Raw genomic sequence first — 20,183 nt, 5'->3', positions numbered from 1 at the left:
CAACTTACATGGAGAAATCAATGACTTCCAAGCAAGATCTAAAGCATATTACCTTGTCACAGCACAACTTGCGTCTTTTGCTTCCCAGAATCTGATAGTTAAAAAGGCAGTGCAGAACTGGAGCATTTTCAGTAACAGATGGTTTTGCAAGCATTTTACTTCAGTCCCTTATGCTAAAATATGTTTCTCATTACTCCTGGCTACAAGCAGTCTGCATTTGCTATCCTCATTTGCTACCTTTTTTTCTTTTTTCTGTCGAGATGTACAAATATGGAAGTTTTGGGGGGTAGTGGGGGTTTCAGAGGGTGTTTTTTACCATCCATCCTGGCGGGCAGGAGCACTCCCCGGTGATGTGGTGGCAGACGCCTCCGTTCTGGCACGGGCACCTCTCCTCGCACTGTGGGCCATGCTTCCCGGGGGGACACAGGTCCTCACAGCTGTGCATAGGGTGGGGACAGCACACACACCCGTTACCACAGGCCCCAGATTTGTTCCCAGGGCTATCATTATCAGCTCTTCTGGCCAAAATTGCGTGGAGCACCGAGCAATGTTACACAGAGAGATGCGCACTGAGTGCTGTGTGGCATCCACACACTGGACCTAAGGAAACAGACCTGGCATTCTAGGAATTACTGCTTCCCAAGACATCTCTTCATACACTGTTTGGCCCTCATTCACTGCTGCTGACGCAGCTCTGGAATGACCAAGGCCAAACAACTCCACGCTTCAATGCCATCTCTAAAACCTGCGGCCAGACCATGATGGCCATGAAGAACCCTTTTGCTGCTCCTTTTTTGTTCATTTTAACCCATCTGGGTCAAGGTCTTTTTTCTCTTGGCTGCACATCTGCATGCACCCTGCAACACAGGTTTGCCCAAACTTGCTTGCTCAGAATGGAACTCCGTCTAAACTCTTCAAAACCGGTTTCCCACCACCCCAAAGAACGAAGCAAGCATCGCTTACAAGGCGCCGGTGTATCCGGGGGGGCACCTGCACTCGCCGGTGACGTGGTCGCAGGTGGCCTTGTTCTGGCACTGGCACTTCTGGTGGCAGTCGTTGCCATAGGAGCCGGGGTCGCAGCGCTCCTCGCAGCGCCAGCCCTTGAAGCCTGCGGAGCAGTGGCAGGCCCCGGTGATGGGGTTGCACAGGGCTCCGTTCTTGCACTGGCAGCGGCTGCTGCAGTGGGGTCCCCAGTGGTCGCTGTCGCATGCTGGACAGGCAGAGGGAGAAAAGTGTGGTGGGTTTAGAGCAAGTTTTGTGGGCGTAGCACTGGTGGTGCTGCGAGTCGGCTTATGAAATGGAAATAGCTATTCCTCCTTGGTCTTTAAGGATTGTGGCAGGCAGATCAGACTTCGTTCATGCCATTTATGCAATTGACTCTTCTCAAGAAAAGCTGACATTACAAAACACCAGCCTGAGAAATAAATGTGTGTTCGAATCTCTTAATTCTCAAAACTTTTCATTATGACTCTGCCATCAAACCATGAGTTTTCCTTTACAGAGGGAGGTCTTGCTAACTTAAAAAATGTAGATTAAATCCACCAACAACTCTCTGAATTCAACAAGGAAGTTGCAAAGTTGCTCAGTGTACACTTATGATTTTGGACAAATCAAAGAATTCCTACTTGTCCCTGTAATTGCAAATATTTCCTTTGCAATCTTGCAATATACTGACAGGGCAAAACAAAACACAAGAAGCACTTTTCCAGGCAATAGGAAATTAACAGCTACATCTGGATGTTACAAATATGGTTATCCAATGTGTCTTTACAATCATTCAAATCCACCTTTTCTTGTCTGTCACAATGCATCCCATTAAAGCCCTATAAGCAAACAATTCAGAGGGTATTTCAGGATCAAAAGAAGAATTTAATGCTAAGGAAGAAATTTTATCCTACAAAACACAGTAGCTCTGTAAAGAGACAGAAGATTAGGGTCACCTGGAGTTCAACAGGAATGTGTTAATCATATGGTCAAATGATCTGATTTTATTTTTATGTTCTGTTGATAACAGCAGCACAATGGGAAAGCCTCAATTGCAGCAACTGTAAGCCCAGGCTCTCCTCTTGGAGACTGACAACCATTGTTCTCCCAGTCTTCTCCTGGGGCAAAAAAGCCAGGCAGAGAACAGGCACACTTTCCTAGACTAATGCAAAGTAATTCAAGAATGCTCCTTAGGGTAGGAATTATTCAGCTGTAAGAGCTGTTCACCCAGGCTACACAAATAAAAAGGAATTAGGGTCTTTTCAAGAATCTACTCCTTAAGGTTGTTGTTTTTTGTTTTTTTCCCAGGATAGGTCACTAGAACATGCATCCATAAATGGAGATATTGTGAGCACTTACACACAATAAAATACAGAGCAACAGAAAGTAGTGTTATGGATTATAAACACCCAGCAATGCTGCTGGGCTGTAAGGAGAACTGCCCATCTTATTATTGGCCTCTCTCTTTAAAGATGTGTGGGTTTTGTTGTAGTCTGCAACAGTTTTGTAACGTACTGCTGCCTACAGCACACTGCATCACTCAAACTGCCTTTTGCCATGATAACTTTCAACATTTTCAACATGTCTGCACAGAGTAGAATGTGTAATCCTCCTGCTCAACCGTTCAGGAAACTAGCTATTTTGGGATATAAAAAAATACATGTACGGCTGTCAAGATGCCTGAGACAGTCACATGTTCTGTCATGATAGAGCAGAAACCCCTATTTTGTTTTTTTTTTAATTAGCATGTTAGTCTGCCTTCAGATGAAAGTCTTCTTCCTTTCAGACAAAACTTCAATTTTTGCCAGTCCTCATGGAAATATTAATTAATAAATCAAACAATTAATAGTAATAATTAAAAACAAAACAAAAAGAACAACCCACCACCACAACAAGCAAAAAGCCCTGTCCAGACATGTCTGATAAACAGGAGAATTCAGAATGATTGCCACACCACAACTGTTCCAGTGCAGAGCTCAGGCTAGGATGGAGGCAGCCAGAACACGATCTTTGTGATGGGACTGGCAAGAAAAGATTTATTCTTGGTTGGTAAGTGAGAGGTTGTGTAATTATATCAGCTGCTGGGAATGGGTATTTGGTGCAACCAGCAACATTCCTGCAGCTTCCTGAAGACCCAGTGCAACAAGTCTGAGAGCCACAGGAACCAGAAACTTCTTTTACCAATCATCCAGCACACAGCGTCACTTGGGGAGGATGCACTGGGCATGACTTTCTCATTATGTTTTCAGGAGATCATTAAAATAAAAGCACATCCAACAGCTGCCAATAGGATTCCCAGCCTCTGGACCATTCTCCTGGCAATGACCAGGTGAATAACAAATGCTGACTTTGCAATCTTTCATTACATCCCAGTGGTGGCCCCAGCACGGTGCAGTTTTGCCACAACCTTTCCCACAAGGTCTGTCACCAGCCTTCCATCCACCTGTGACCTACGGGCAGAACTGTAGAGAAATGTGCAGGATTAAGGGGAATAAATAATAATACTGAGCAAGATGGAAAAATCATGTATTTTACCTCTATGTCCCCTGACTGATCATCAATAATATTCTCCACAGGGAATCAGAGTGATTTGTTAGAAACTGATGGTCAGTTTACTACTAGAGAAGAAGGCAAAGGGTAGAAATGTTTCCTCTGATGAGTGTGTATTAATTTTAATTAGTTTTGGAGCTTAATTTTACCAATTATTATATCAGACTATTTCTAGGATTGAAACACTGAGAAAGCTGGGCTGGAAGTCACACACATCTGCTAATTTGATGGAATGGGATAGTCTTGGAGTTAATGACCACTGCCACCTTACAGAGTGTCAGGTGGAGTTTAATGAGCAGAGCTCTGGTCACAGGCACACATGCACAGGGCACACATCACAAGCAGGCACCTGCAAAATCCTCATACACTTGATTTTCTGAACAGATCCAGAGCTGTGATACCATCTCTCTCAGCACAAGGGGAAAGGGGAACAACACATAAAGATGAGACAATGTTCAAAATGGTTTCAGCACAAGGATAGTGCATCTCAGCCCAAATCACTCCTGAAAAATCTGAACCACTTAGAATTGCAAAACCCAGCCAGTAAACCAGCATTACCTTTCTGTGTTGATCCTACAGAACTGGCCGTTGATGTTCCATCTTACACAGGACATCATCTTTACAAAAGACACTCTTTGCCTTTCACATGTTATATAAACCCTCAGGTTTTTTTATGTTTTAAACAGAATTTGTTAGTCTCCCTGTCAGCTTTTGTATCAGATTCACAGGGTCCTTTCTGCCTTCACTTTATGCTCTAGGGGCAAAATCAAAATACACATAAACACCACTTTTAACACTGTGGTATTAATGTCACACCTTCTTATGATCTTTTCCTTTTATTATTCATCTGGGAATATCATTTTTGTCACCACAGTATGCGCTGTGCACATCACACAATTCCTCGGACACAGGAAGGAGAACTTCCTTTGCTCTCTATTTTGCTTTGTTGAGCAACAGCACGAATTCAGCCTTTGGAATAAGAGCACTGCATTGCATAAATTCCATTTAACATGAGCACTACGGTAAGAATCTCTAGGGATATGTAGGTCTACCATGATAAAAATTCTTGCTGACACTGAGGGCCAAGTGACTTGAGAAACAGGGAGAAGCTTAAGGACTCAATAGTAAAAAAACCACCTTTGAGAAGAAACTGAAACCTGTGATGGAAACTGCTACCAATTTGGGGCCTTTTGTAGCTTCTTTGAAGATGCGAAGTTCTCCTGTATGGTCCATGATTTTCTTGTGAAATAACTGTAATGCACATTGTTATTGTGCTTCGCTAAATGTGGTTTTATGCAAATGTGATTTAGAAACAGGGGTAGTAGGAGCCTCAATTTTTTTTTTTAAATTTTTTTTTTCTAGCAACCTGGAACACATGTAGAATTTGGCAACTACTTTATTGCTCTTTATAAACAAAAAAACACTTTAAACTAAATATGGTCTCATGCTTGTAAGGTTTTCTTCTGGCTTTTAAAAAGCTATTTTTAAAGATCTCTTCTTTTTGTGCCATTGTGGCGGGAGAAGAACTACAGCAAAACTAAGATTTACAGTTCTTGCTGTCAGTTTCTTGCAGGTGTCTCATATGTAGCATCAAGGCAACTAAATGAGATTTTAATCTATCTTACCCATCTTTATGCAAGACACATTGCAGTGTGTTCCTAGAAATACATACCACTGTTTGAAAACGGAAAAGATTTTTATCTCTTCATTAGGTTTATGTATTTTTATGGTCTTTTAGAACAACTGGAAACAAAATTCCCTGCCACAGACAGCAGGGAGTGAATACTCCTTCCCTTGGAATGCAATATTGGGAAATATAAATTTAAAATAACATAACACTGGCAAATATATATTCCTATCTCTCTGCCCTCAAAACTCCCAACACAGTTTCTTCAGAAACTTTCAAGCAACTACAGCCTTTATTAAGTGAAAGGTGATTCCCCTTGCTTCAGCACATAAAACAAACTGAAGCTGCCCATAGCTTCAACATCCTCCCTTTCCTTTCCCTTTCCCTTTCCCCTGTCCCTTTCCCTCCATCACAAACAGCCAAACACAGACAATGTGAGTAAAAAAAGGACAATATTGAGAAAACTTTGATTTATCCAAAGGAGTATTCTACTGACAGTCTTGTTACTACAAACAAGATTGTAATCCCTGGACATGCCCCAAGGTGTGTCTTCCAAGACTCAACAGAAGGGAAATACATTGATTTTCTAAACAAAAACACGACAAAAATATGGATGTTAAAACTAATCTATACTCACATTACCCCTACTGAACAGTCTAGAGAGTGCTCTTTAAACTACTCTCTGCTATTTCCATCTGCAAATTTAAACGGATTGCATTTGTTTCCCTTAGAATATTGCTGCAGGATAGGAAACGGGTAATAATTCTCCCAACTGGAATTTAAGCCAAGTAGAAGTAAGTTCCTGCTGATTTTGAAAGCTATAAATATGAAAAAGTGTGTTTTAAATTTGACAAGATGCATTATACCCCTAGTGACATCAGCCTGTCTGTCAGCCTGGACAGCAAATGTGAAATATGGCGAAGAGAAACTTCAGAGATGAGTCAAAAAAGCCAAGAAACAAAGCCAGCTACTCTGAAAACTAGAGTCAAAACATCCTGTAGAAAACCTTTAAAGTATTATTTCGTAAAACCATGGATTATTCTCCATGTAATTTTCTTTTTATTTTGCTCTGTTCTAGTCATCTCAAAATGCTATGAAAACGGCACATGCATATTAAAAAAAAATCTTTATTTTCCTTCAGAGAATCATTCATAAGAATTATAAAATACCAATGCCTTTTAGTAAAAGACCGACTTTACCTACATCCCAGACACAAAAATGCATGGAATTTTTTTTTTTTTCAGAATGCCATTTCTATTGGATCTGGAATTTTCTTTCAGTCTTTTGTTTCTATCTGATTGCTTTTGTTATACTGTAGGCCTTTTACCCTGTGGCGTATTTTTCATTGTTACTTTTTGTTTTGTGTATAAGAAAGGATTTTTATTCAAAATGCTAAGCTTAAACTTAATTCAGGGGGGTTTCTTGTTTACTTTATAAAAGCCTTTTGATGCGTGAAGTGGAGGAACAATGAAAATGTGTTTTTCAGATCTTATGGAAGACTGGAACTATATGCCTTTCACATGCCATAAATTTCCAAGACTCTTTAAAGTGCTTTGGACAGCAGAACACAAGGATGGATAATTGATAAAGAAAACACACACAGATGGTTGTTGGTGTTCATTTTATCATGTTACTGAGATAAAACCTCTTAAAATTGATCAGAATTATAGGAAAAATTTTAAGAACCTGCTTGTACTACATCCTGTCCGTGACCCTGATTTTGCACAGATGTCCTTGTAGAACCGTAAGTTAGCTTTTTCCTTTTTTTTTTTTTTTTTTTTCCCCGCAATGACTTAAAGGTCATCTTAGTTGTTTAATTAGCTACAAATGGTATCCTTCACATCTCTGAAAACCTACTAAGTGAGCCACTGAAAATATATAAGCCTGCCAATATATAAGGCAGATTGAAATGAAATCAGAACTAAAAATACTTGTGCACTGTTACTAGGGAAAAAAACCCAAACCCACAGACCTTAGTCAAAAAATCAGCTTAGGCAAACAGCACAAATTACTGGGTTTCCAAAATGGTGAAAAGAAGAAATAAGAAGTTTCTCTGGTCCAGAAAATAAGAAGTTTCTCTGGTCCAGAAAATATTTACAAAGCAATAAAACTATCAGCATTTACTGGAATGCCTTTAAGTAAATCTCAGCATAAGTAAATTTAATAACTTTGTTTTCTAGAAAGCATTTTTTTTCCTACTTTTACTTAAAGACTGATACTGTAATTAAGTAAAATTCTGAAGCATGGCCATAAATTCTATTAATTTCCCTAGGACTTTCAAAACAAAATGGTTCATTGCACCAAAAATATATTAAACATAAGTATATTATTATTTCAAATGCATAGTTGTACTAAACCTCTAGACAAGCAGAGGTGCTATGTAGCCCTGGAAATTTTGATGCCCCCTACCACATTGACATTGTAGCGACTGCTAAAAATGAAAATGATGGCAACTTCCATTAATGTCTGTTTTTCTTATTTGCACCTCATCTGACTTGCTGGTGGGTTAATTTCTCTACTCAAAGATATTCAGCCTCTTAGAGGAGAAAATGAATTGTTCAGCTGGAAAAACCGAGAAGAAGTCAGTCAGGGAAGTTACAGCAGCACTAATTACAGAAGAATTATGGGTAGTGAACATAGGGATGACACATTAAATATGAGTATGAATTAAATCTTAAATTTAAGATTGTTTATGACCTGCTGGCACTTTTGTTTAGGAGGTGGGCTGGGGGCAGTGCTGCACTACTTGAATAAGCTATTTCTCTACATTTTCCATAAAAGTGAAATAGCTGCCTGCCAGAGCACAGCAGTTTTGCATGTGTGTTTACTCCCAGTTCTGGGAACCAAGCCTTCCTAATGCAAGGATGCGGTTAAAACCAAAACTTATTTCTGCAGCCTGCTGGATGGCCTGGAAAACTCTGGGATGAGCTAACTCCCTAAGCGTATCTTGCAAGCTGCATTAGTCAAAGAAACAAAAAAGGAAAGCAATGCCCTGGCCAAAAAAAAGCCCCACTATGGGAGGACTCTGCGCCATCAAAGTGTGCAAGGTGGTTTCAGGCAGGTACCATGGGGGCTTGTTTCACTTGGGGTGCAGTGGAAAAGTCACACATCCACCTCTGCAGGGTTAAAGGAAATCAAGGACTGCACTTGGAAACTGGCACTGCCTGTGGCTCACGTGAGTGTCTCACACACATTAATGCCAAGGGATCCAGTTTCTGCCATGGCCTGCATCTGCCAAGTCCCATGAAGAAAACAGCGAGATTTTCACGGAATTTGCAAACTTTACAAAACACCCACGGCTGTGAAGGAAATCTGATAGTAGCAGAGCTACTGTAGTTTAAAAGTTACCTTGATAAGCCCATTTAAAAGCAGAAGTTTCTCTCAGGTGCCAGCCTTAAACCTGCAGCTTAACATATTAAGGAAAAATCCAATTTTCGTCTCATGCTTTACAAAACCCTGGAGACAAATTATGTCTTCATGCCACTTTTTCCACTCTCATGACTTCACACTATAGACCCAGTAAAGCTCTACTAATCACCAACAGAATCAAATTACAAATTAAAACCCAGTGATTCAAACAAATCTCAAGATAATTTCAGCACAATAAAAATTGAAGAATCCCACTCCCATTTTCACAAACAAAAATCCTAATCATGCTTTGGTCATAAACCAAACACATGTAATTCCCTTTTTTGCTTTACCACTCATGCCAGCTGGGGGGGATCACAAGGCTACAACCATTTCAGACGAGCCAGTGTAATATTGATTTTTGCCTCTGCTCCAGCTTATCCAGAAAGTGTCCTATTGATTTTGAGGGAATTATCTGCAGACTGCTAGGCATGAGAAGAAAAACAAAGTGGATATCCTGGTTGTGGATCTGAATTGCACACCCACTCAAAACTGACAATCAGGTTCATGTGTTAAGAGTAGAATAGAATAATAAAATTCATAAATAAATATGAAGTAGTGTTGCAGGAGTGTGAGCAGAATCTGTCAGAAAATATAAATTATAAATGTACAACAGGGTTTGATCATCTCCAAATCCACAGCGAGAACTACTAGCACATGTAGCTAGTATCCAACTTCTGTGGATGACTATTCTACTCTCAACCTGTCAAAAGCTCTCTTAAAAACAACCCAATATGACACTTGTCAGTTAAAAATTTGATAAAAGAGTAATTTAGTTCAGGAGGGAAAAGTTGTGTCAGTTTGTTTGTTCTTCAATAAAAACTATTTTTTAACCTACATTTAGCACTCTGTGCACTTCTGTTAATATTGCACTTGCCCCCAGCCCAGAACTGTCCAACTCATATTCCTGGAATTCACAAGTATTTCTTCAAAGGGGAGCTGACAGCTTATGGATTGTGCTGATTCGCTCACTTCACTCACTCAATACATCTTCTGTCCACTCTCTTGTCCTGACTATTGTGTTCAGTCAATAAATCTTTATTACAATAAATTGTTTCGCATGACTGTCATCTCTCCCACTGGAACTCAAGTGCTCTGCAAAGGAGTGATCTCTTGATCCAAATGGTGTTTCCTCTCAGATATATCTACATTATCAGCATCTTCTTGATCCACCTCATAGTGACTTTCACTGCAAGCAAATACTGCCTAATACACACTATTTCTTTTAAATAAAAAGAAAATACCTGAAGAAAAATTACACCTTGTGATGGAAATGTTCCCCAAGGAAACATTATTTAATTAACAAAACTCCTAGGCCACCACTCAGGTTTTCCTTGCTGAAGAATAGGTCCAATCCTGTTTTTTGCTCATATGGGATGTAATTTTTTCAGAAAGGCAGAGGATGTGGTGGGGAGCAGAGTTATGGTCTGGGTTAGAATTAAGCACTGAAAAAAGCCAGGCTCAGCACTCTGGTCAAACCTTAGGCCTCCTCTCCCTAAACTAAGAGCAGCCACTGACCTAAACAATTCAGGAATTGGCAAAGAGTCATGGCAGTAAGGAGGTAACGTTTGCTACAAAAGAAAATGGGAGTCACTCAAAAAAATTATTCCCTCCTGGGAAACAACAGATAAAAATCAGTCTGGGGGGTTGGCAGATGGACAGATGCTGCAACAGGACTAAATCTGTTCTCAGATACTTGCAGATAAAATTCCTTTGTAAGGAGAACAAACAATTCCAATAGAGATAGGACAGCAATTTGGAAGAAAATGTTTAGTTTTGCAGTTTTACAAAATGTTTTGTCCCTAGGTAGAACAGTGCCTTCCAATATGTGTGGGTCCATGAAAATGAACAGATGACTACATCTGGAAGTTGGCCTCAGGGCATTTTATCTGGTCATCATCAGCCATAAAATCCCTGAACCTTTGCCTCGCAAAAACAGTGGCCTGTCCTTCAAATATGGTTCCTCCAATCAGTTAAGTAATGAAAATGTTTATTTGATGGACATTATTACAGTAGGGCAATACGCATATACTCCCACTGAATTAATAACCTGCTATATAAAAAAAATTATTAAAAAAGCACAGATCTTTATTTTGTACCTTTCTGTGATTGAAGCTAAAACCAAGTTGGGGATCATGCAGAAAACATGACTAAAGGCAGAGTATCAAAATCTTTTACGTAGAGCAAGCAATGAGAAAGCTCAGAAAGTCAAACTCCTCTCACTTACTATTATTTCCAATGCTATCCACTGTTTTGCAAATCAGTTTGACCTGTGCTGTAGCTCTTCAGCCAAGGCAATCATGAACAGATAGCAGCAAACATCAGCTCTCAAGCTCAGAAGGCCAATCGAGTGAAATCAGCAACTTTTCAGCGTTTGTCCACACAGAAGGGGATAAATCCCTGAACAAATGTTCCTGTAGCACATGCACAGGAATATCCCCTTTCTCAGCCTATCCCCCCTTCTCCTATGGCTACACCTGTGATCCCAAACAAATTTTGGCAGTTCCAGGTAGCCCTAACATCACACAGGAGCCCTTAGAGGATAACCAGCCTCTCCAGACATCAGTGTTCAAAGGTACACAAAAGGAAACCAGCTGAGGAAGAAGCAGATGAAAAGAATTGCACATGTACTCAGAGTGAATTATACCAGATAGGTAAGAGAAATGGACACCAGAAATCCTGTGGGAATAAGGGTTATTTCCAAAGGCAGATTTAGAGGTTCTGGGCTCATCTAAAGCACACTTTCAGACTTGAAAATCTCAATAAATAACATTATTTTTTCAATCTGTGCTGTGTGATGATTCACATTTCTTCTGCATGTTTGATTAGTTACAGAAGAGCTCAATACATAAGGTTTTCAGAAAGAAAGATAGCATGTTTTGACAGTTTATTTTGACAATTCAGTGCATTAGATTAGGACCTTACAGCAACACTCAATTGTGAAAGAACAATGGCTCTTTCAGTTTTATGCCTTGTGCAAAACTTGGGTGTTTCTTTGGAGCTATATATGATTCCCAAGCATACTACAAAAAACTACACAATAAATATAGTTATTAATTTTTAAATGGTTAAATTCTTCCTCAAGCCAACAAATATGCTGCTGGAACAACAGATCAGTTCCAGATGAACTGAGCTATGATAGCAACATGTTTGAAACTTGAAGAAAAGAACATTTCCCTGTTTGTAAAAGAAAAATAAATGAGAGTTTTTAATTTTATAGGAATAATGTACTGAGTAAACTAGCAGTATAACACTTTGCAATTTGTTTGTTAGAAATTTATAACGTCTGTGGAATTTAACTTGTACATACAGTTTTTTTTTGTTGGCTAAAATACATTCCTTTCAACTCGACAGTCACTAACAGAGACCTACCTTGAACATGATTGTAACAAAATACATGGTTTTATGTTAGCCTCAAAGATATATTTTAAATTTCTTAAAAAGGGGGCCACAAGGCTGGAATAAATAAAGAATTATAATGAATTAAAAAACTGTATTTCAGCTAAAGGGAAGAAAAGATTATGATTTGTGTTCTGCACAATTCTGCTCCCCTCATCTCCTGCACGTGCTCTTATGGCAAAAGGAAAAGAGAAGAAAGTGGGAGAAATTTGAGCAGAGTACAATGAAAGACATTGAGAGTTCAGACAGTGAAGAGTGAAGGGAAAAACGGCTGAGTCGGAGTGAAAAAGGAGGACAGAGTTGTTAGGAAGGCCTTCTTCATAGCTTTTAAACACAACCTGGCACCATCAAACTTTGCACATTAATAAAATAAAATCTGTGAGATTTTTCTTATATGTAAAATCAAACAATGTCTTTTCTCCAGATCCTGTGCTATCAGCTGTTTCTGAGGACCAAAAAAAAAAAAAAAAAGCTCATTAGTGCTGCTACGCAGGAACACTGTTTGCAAGTAAATGAAGAAAAATCAGGTTACACAGAGTAACCTGATAACTCAGAAAAAAGCCCCGATCAGAGAGCAGAAGCCCAAGCACAGAGCTGATGATTATCTGTCCAAAAGAGAGGACAACACCATGGAAAGAGTACAAGACAGGCAGAAGCAGGTGAGAACTCACCACTAGAGCAGTTGGGTCCTCCCCAGCCAGGCTCACACTGACAGGTGTTGGGAGCAATACAACGGCCATGGACACACTTATCAGCACAGTGAGCTGCCAGAGAAAGGAATAATAATAAAACAATAATTAGATAACTCCCACCACGAGAAAAAACATTATTTAAAGTATTCTACTATAGTCCTAACCCAGCTTTTTTGTGTCTCGACTACCTCTTAAAAGCAAAATAAATATCAGTGTATTAATGTTTGGTGGTGTCTCTTAAAAATATATTTCACTTCAATCTCTTCTATTTCTCCTATGTTTGAAGGCTCCAGCTAAAAATGTGTTAGTATTACTCAAATACTTGTGAGGAGATTGTCCAAATTTAATGAAAAAAGAGTGAAAGTATGATCCAGGCTGGAAACCCATGTGACCACGGTCATGGGCAAGAGTGTCTGGTTGGCCCCGCCTGAAGCTTGGATGGGATGACTTCCACAGGTCCCTTCCAACCTCAACCATCCTGTGACTCTCTGAAGAAAACCCTCATGCCAAGAAAAAGAGAGAAACTTCAGCAGGCATCCAAAGAAATTCTCCTTTGCAACAGCATGGATAAAATATGATTTTCAATACACCAATATTTTAAAATCAATTTTTCCAAATGATTGCACAGTTCAATCGAAGGATAAACAAACAGTGACAGTGATTAAAATAAAGCATGACATATAAACCTTATGGATCACTACAACCTTTATTCTACGTGCTGAACAAGGCTACCTGAAATTTTTCTTAATTTTTTTTTTTTTTTTTTTTTTAACATCTGCAAGCATGTTTCTAAGTTATGTCTTACTTTGAACAGATCTTTTGTTTGAAACATCTAAGAAAAAATTGAAATGGCTTTGATATCCAGCATTATCAATGACGGAATATAATGTAACTAAGCGGAAGAATTTCTGAGCAGCAACAATTTGCTGGCATCATATTAATCACAAAATACCTCTAACTTTCCAAAATACATACAATCTAATAAATCTCCTTCTACTCTCAACAATAATAAAACTTAAAAATGTGCACAGGATGAGATTTTTCTTTGTACCAACAATTGCAGAGAAACTAAAGCAGAAATCTGACTGCTATACCAATGAATACAAAGTTATCAAGGGGAAAAAAACAAAGTGGATATTAAAAAGAAGTTCAGTGGGGCTACATATGACTCACTGTGGTTTTGAATGGATTGAAAATGTTCTAGAGTAATTAGGCATTTAGGTAAAATACTTCCAAATGTTCTGGGTTTTTCTCTAGTTAAAGATGATGAAGCACATTGGTCATCCTTACCACACATTTAGTGCGTCCAAGAAAAAGGAAAACCACACAAACATTAGTCATATATACAATGAAAGTTTTTGATTATACGGGATTCCAGCCATTAACTGCTTATTATTTCTAACAAGCTACTTTTCAGACATGCACTGAAATGATCGTCACTAGAAATCAGCACGAACAATAATAATTTTTAAACTTTTCATGAAGCAAGGCATTAACACAAAACATTGTTCACATTTATGTATTATGGAAAGACTGAGTTTAAATAATACATCACAATTTTCTGTTAGTCTTGTAACTTGACGTGAATCACTTCTACCTTTGAAGATTCTTTCCTAATTAGTGCTGCCTTGGGCACTGAGGCTCTCCACAAACCAAATGTGTGAAAAACCTTGCGAGCAAACCATGAGGCAACAGGAGGTCACTGTAAACATGCTTGTATGAATAACCCAGGGAATGCAAACATGCTCAGCCCAAATTTCTGAGCACTGAGCCTTAAATACCAGAAGACCATGCTCCACCACCTCCTCTGTGAGGCAGCTGGAACAGAATAGAAAAATAAAGAAGTTGCAAGATACCAGACCTATCTCCTTGCACTGCCCCCCAATGCCACGCTGAGCACATGGATCCACATTCTGGATATACATAAAAATCTCTTCTCTAACCAAAAGAAATTATTCTCCAGACACCTTCTGGCTAACTGATTCTTGGTAACTGAATCCTATATGTCTAAGAGATAGCACACATTAAAAAAAATATTGCAGTGGACACGGGGATGAGAGAACCAGAATTTACTACACAGAGCAACGAACAGGTGAGTACAACATGAAAAGCACCTAGAAGAAGCTGACAAGACATGAATGACACCAGAAAGCATGAACGACACCAGATAAATTATTTTCTCTTGGTTTTCTATGGAATTGTTGGGCATGGTATCAAAAATAAAACTTATATGCAGACGAAGAGAAAAAACTTACATGAAGGGTTTTCTTTTTATTTCAAGTGAACAGTGTGAAGAAGCACCAAAACCTCCCTGGCAGCAGTTGCCATGTCTTCTTTTTTTTGCAAAAGAAAGCTCAATTCTTGTATGAAAAGCAATCTGGGTTTACTCTTGCATCTTTGTTTTTACATCTTATTTGCCTTTTTGGTTTGTGCCTTGTTTTTTCAAGATCTTTTCTACACTCTTGCCTTCATTATCGGATGTTAAAACTTGAGAAAATGTATTTTTATCTTTGATGAAAGTTTATGCATGCATTTTAGGATCTGCTGCTTTTTCACTTTGAAAAGCCAGCCATAAACCACTTAACATAAAATTGAAACACTTTGACTGTAATTATGCACATAAAGTAAATGACTGCAAGGTTTAACTCCAACTTCATCCAAATTATTTGGAACAAGCATTTGTCATGGGAAAAAATCAATTATCTATTTAACTACATTATAAACATGTTTTTTTAAAATAAATCCTTCACTTCTATACTGTATGCTAGAACATATCCCTTGTCTGATCCTTTTTTCCTGTGCTTGAGTGATACCCAGTTATACCTTAAGACAGATTGTTCATTTTTTGTTTCATGTTTTGAGGAAATTCAACAGGCATAGTTCTCCATTAAGGTTCTTAGAAATGAATTATAATGGTAGAAACTAAGTGAAGTTAATGTTCAAGCTGCCAGGAACAATCAACCTTTGCTTGTGTGTCTGTCTACAAGAAAGCCATTAGAAAATGTCTTAAAACCTTTGAAATCTTTCTTTCCAGACACATGCTAAATATATATATATATTTGCACTTACTGAAAAACTTTCTAGTCTGTAGCTAAGCCTAGCATCCATATGCCAAATTTCCTAGGGATTGTCACAGATAGTAGCAGACAAGTGGCAGGAAACTCTTTGGAATAAATAAGAAATTTAGTCAATCACTCAGCCTGGGGTGGAGTTGCTAAGGCCAGGAGTAAGCTCCTTTACAGAACGTCAGAGAATTACTGTTCTGCCTTTGTATCTGCATATAAACTGCATTTAGATCATCTCAGAAAGTGCATCAGGTCTAAACATTGCTACATGCACTGAAACTTTTAAGAGCAAAAAAACCAACCTGAGACCCAGTTAACCTACTGTTCTACAGAGGTACCGGAAATAGTGAAGACAGAGGTGAGAAATTTGTACATTATTTACATCCTCTATAAACAGGAGTTTCATGAGGACAGCACAAAGCACTCTTTTTTCAGTGAAAGTTAGTTAGTACTTACTAACAAGATATCTACACTTTTATAAAACAGTCCAAGTACTGGTCCCATACAATGTTGGATTGAAAATTAAAATACAATTTCTTGTCAACAGTTTCTTGTCTTGACCTGAAGACAAAATTACATGGCACAACTAGTAAAACACAGATTCCTATTATTTTTGAGAAGAAGCAATGAAATTTCAATCCACACAATGTCGGGGCATACCAAAATCATCTAGCAGTAGACTTTTCTAATTTACCTTTCTAAACTGAGAAGTCAAAGGAACAAAAAAATCAACAAAATATCAACAGCTCCACAAAGATTTTTGCCTTTTAGAGGCATCTTAAGTCTTTCCACTAGGTAAATAAAATAATCCACAGTGCACAGAAAATAAAACTGCAGTAATGGAAATGCTCCAGCTGGAGATCATGAAGATTGAAGGTCTCTCTTGTCTTCCAAGGTCAAATGAATGCAAACTCAGCTACACTGAAGGATCTGTATATTCACATAATTTAAAGTCTGAGGCATTCCGCAATTACTTCAGAAGTCAGTGCAGGTATGTCCTGAGTATAATTATCAGGCGTATTTTAATGTGATAACAGGAAAAATGAGTATGTCCAATGGTATTTGAATTTTTCAGGTTCTGAATACCATTGTGTTAACACAATGAATTTACTACATATGCTATAGCTATGTAAAAGCTGTGGTCAAGTAAGAGAATCACCATCACACTTATCACCACATGATGTGTAACACACTTCAAAAAGTATTCTACCCAACAAAAAAATTAAATATCCTTATTCATACATGCTGTATAATAACCAAATGTAGTCAGAAATAGGTTTTTTTTAAGTCTAATATTACAATTAAGTCTAATATTACAAATAAAAAGGCTAGAATCATGGCCAATCTGACATCAGATATATTAATTTTTTTAAAAGTATTTTGACCTTGCTTTTTCACGTGCAGCAAATGTTTTGAATCAAAGGGGTTTTTTGGTTTTTTTGGGGTTTTTTTCAAATTTCAGGACGTAAAACTTGTTCTTAACAAATACCATTTTAAGACCTCCTTGGGTCTGTACAAGGTCACACAAGAGAGAGAAAGAACTGAGCCAAGGTAGCCACCAGACCCACCCAGACACACATTTTCCCAGTTTTGGTTTAGATGAGGAGACAGAGCTGGTGTACCACCCAAAAAAGATGCTGAGACCTCCAAGCAGTTGTTACAGACCTCTGTATCTCCACGAGAGGTTCAGCAGGAGTCTACTGGGGTCTGTTCCAAGGAGAAAAGACTTTCATTCCCCTGGTGGTTTTAAACCTTGTGTTTATTTGCTGTGTTGGAAAACACACTGATGCGTTTTCCACAGGATCATTAGCTAGAACCACATCAAGGCTGGCTGGCCACTTGGACATCTGAAATCCAACCATCCTGTCATTTGCATCTGCACAACCTCAGCTGGCCTCAGTGCCAGAGCACTGAGAGCTGCACACACATCCCTGATGAGTAACTGAGTTCCTGCAACTCAACCTTCACCCATCAGAGGTGGGGTCACACCAGCACAGTGATGGATGTGTGGAATTCCAAAGCCAAAAAAAAAAAAAAAAAGGCTGAACTTACGGACACACGTTTCCCTGCTTTCATAGAATCCGGGGCAGCACTGGGACTTGCGCCTGTACATCGTTTTCTCGCCATGTCTGTAGGCAGTGCGGTAACTGATCCTAAAGGAAGGAATGAGTGTTTGTCACATACCCTGGTTCAGGAACAAGACAGGACATATTCTTACACATTTTACAAACATTCAGGAATCACAAGAAAAGAGGGAAAAAATGCTCCAAGTGGTTTTGATTTATCTGTTGCCAAATTCAAGAGTCCAAGGGGGTGACATGCCTTAGGTTTATGGATAGTCAGAAAGCAGGAAAAGAATTGGGAATTTTTCACTTGTGATGGTTCATACTTAAGGGCATATTCCTCTGAGGAAAATGCTCTTTACAGATTTCACTGGTTTTTAATCATTCAACCTTTGCTTGCTTTCTGCTTGCACAGAAAATTTCCTTTAACAAATCTTTTTACTTTTCTTTCAAGAAGCATGCACTTACTTCCCTCAGAACACAACATTTCAAGCAGCAAGGGGTTCCTGTGATATTTCTGAACAAATGCACCTTGCAGATTCTGGAGAATTTAGTTTTCCCCAAGCTGTTTGTTTTCTGTTAGCACTCCATGGGATGGTACACCCCAACCTGCTAATAAAATGTTTTTGACTTTGCCTGGACAGGCATTTTTCAGTTGACACAGATCACAGCAGTTAGACAGACTGGACAATATAACTAAAAATTCCTACACATCATGCTTGATTTTGAATTAAGAATCTTAACTGTATCAGCAAATTGACAATATTAGGATGTATACACCACCTGTGTCGTGTGCACTTGAACCAGTTCAGGATGTCAGTACAACTGGTGTAGTAAATCTGATCAAAAGGATGTGGATATGACTCTTGCACTGTAACTGAGTAACTGGGGAGAGATAGAGAGAAAAAATGAAGATCATCAGACAAGTCCTTCTAGTACAGTCTCATTTAATTATGTCTTTTACAGAATGGAATAAATATAACAGAATAGTCATGTCTAAAAAATGAGACAGAAAGCTTGCAAAGAAAAATAAGCATGCAGAGTCATCATGTTTCTACTGTGTAACACATTTGATGAAATTCCACTATTTGACATTTAAAGAAAAGCATTGTTAGCCTAATTTTTTTTAAATTCAGTACATCTGTAAATAGGCAGCAAATGGAAGCAGTGTGTATTATCTATTCTCCTGTGGAAGCTTTTATTAATTCAACTGGATAACTGAACAACTAGTTAAGGAGTCAGAAAATTAGGTTTCTCCTGTTATCATTCAAAATAGAACTTTCTGAGAAATATCTTGTAAAAACTGTATCTGGGTCTACAGGAAGACATCCAGTGCATTTAGATACTATGTGAATGTTAACACAGAAATACACCTGAGTAGCAATTATTCAAAAATTACCATACAGGCATACCATCAAGCAGACTACTCAGCAATCAGAAATTAATGAATACTGAAGACCATACTTTCTTTTGCTTACTGGATAATTTTTAACAGAGAACCACCCACATCACACCCCACCACCAGAACTACTGTAAGAAATCCTACTATTATTTTTTGCCAAATTACACAGTTATACAGTGGCCTAAAAACAAATCTATGCTGAGCGCCTCCAAAGCTGTCAATAGGGCAAGAAGAGCAGAGCCCTGTCACTAAAGGGGAAAATATTGAATCATCTTAGAAAACTCTTTGAGAGGCTGTTTGTGCTGGCAGCCAGTCCTGGATTGCACAAGAGAGCTTGAAAATACAGGAATGTGTGGCAAGCTCTTGCAGCAGGACTGATTCCCAGGACCAGCCAAAACACTAAATAGCCTTCCCAGGTCTCCCTCACTCCCACTCACCCCCTCTCTGACCCCTGAGCACTCACTGCAGAGTGACCGCCACAGTCTCCTCATCCTGCTGTCACCTTCTATGCCAAGGAGAAGCACATCCAGAGCTGTGAATACACCCCTAAATGCACACACCCTGCTCCCTGTTTTCCTGCGTGAAGGCAAGCAGCCCTAATCCACCCAGCTGTTCCAAGTGGGCTGCTGGTGCCTGCCTGAGGCTCTGCACTCATTCCTTGAGGCTGGGCACGCTCTACCCTTTCCTGCAGCTCATTTGCAAAGACCATTTTAGTACTGAGGAGGTTTATTTTTTATTTAAAGCATACAACAGTGCCAGTGGCAGTCAAAAGCTTCTGTCTGAGGCTTTGCCCTTTCATACTTCTGTCCCTTTGTCACCGGCTCTGCAGGTGACAGTTGCATGGATGTTTCAATAAGTTTATTTGGAGCTCTGCCCCATTTCTGAGACACAGCCCATGAAGGGAAACAAGTTCATGAAATAAAGTGGGCATGCTTGCTAGATGTGTATTTTGGTACAGTTTTCCTTCTGCATACTTTTATTAGCATGTTTTTA

The 20,183-nt window shown here is 38.9% G+C and overlaps 1 protein-coding gene across 1 annotated transcript in view; it reads right to left on the bottom strand.

The window, feature by feature from the left end:
- MEGF10 (multiple EGF like domains 10) overlaps positions 1 to 20,183 on the bottom strand; it is an 85,077-nt gene that overhangs the window by 45,046 nt on the left and 19,848 nt on the right. Inside the window, exons 3-7 of the mRNA XM_083883776.1 lie at positions 18,572 to 18,673; positions 17,778 to 17,878; positions 12,640 to 12,732; positions 964 to 1,210; positions 317 to 437 (exon numbers count right to left, since the gene is read on the bottom strand). Of these exons, the coding sequence (XP_083739902.1) occupies positions 317 to 437; positions 964 to 1,210; positions 12,640 to 12,732; positions 17,778 to 17,878; positions 18,572 to 18,673 (664 nt within the window). The remainder of the gene's footprint in view (positions 1 to 316; positions 438 to 963; positions 1,211 to 12,639; positions 12,733 to 17,777; positions 17,879 to 18,571; positions 18,674 to 20,183) is intronic.

This window comes from Zosterops lateralis (genome assembly GCF_965231275.1).
Source record: "Zosterops lateralis genome assembly, chromosome: Z".
Lineage (NCBI taxonomy): Eukaryota > Metazoa > Chordata > Aves > Passeriformes > Zosteropidae > Zosterops > Zosterops lateralis.
Note: the sequence above shows the minus strand (reverse complement) of the source record. Positions and strands in the feature narration are given on the sequence as shown.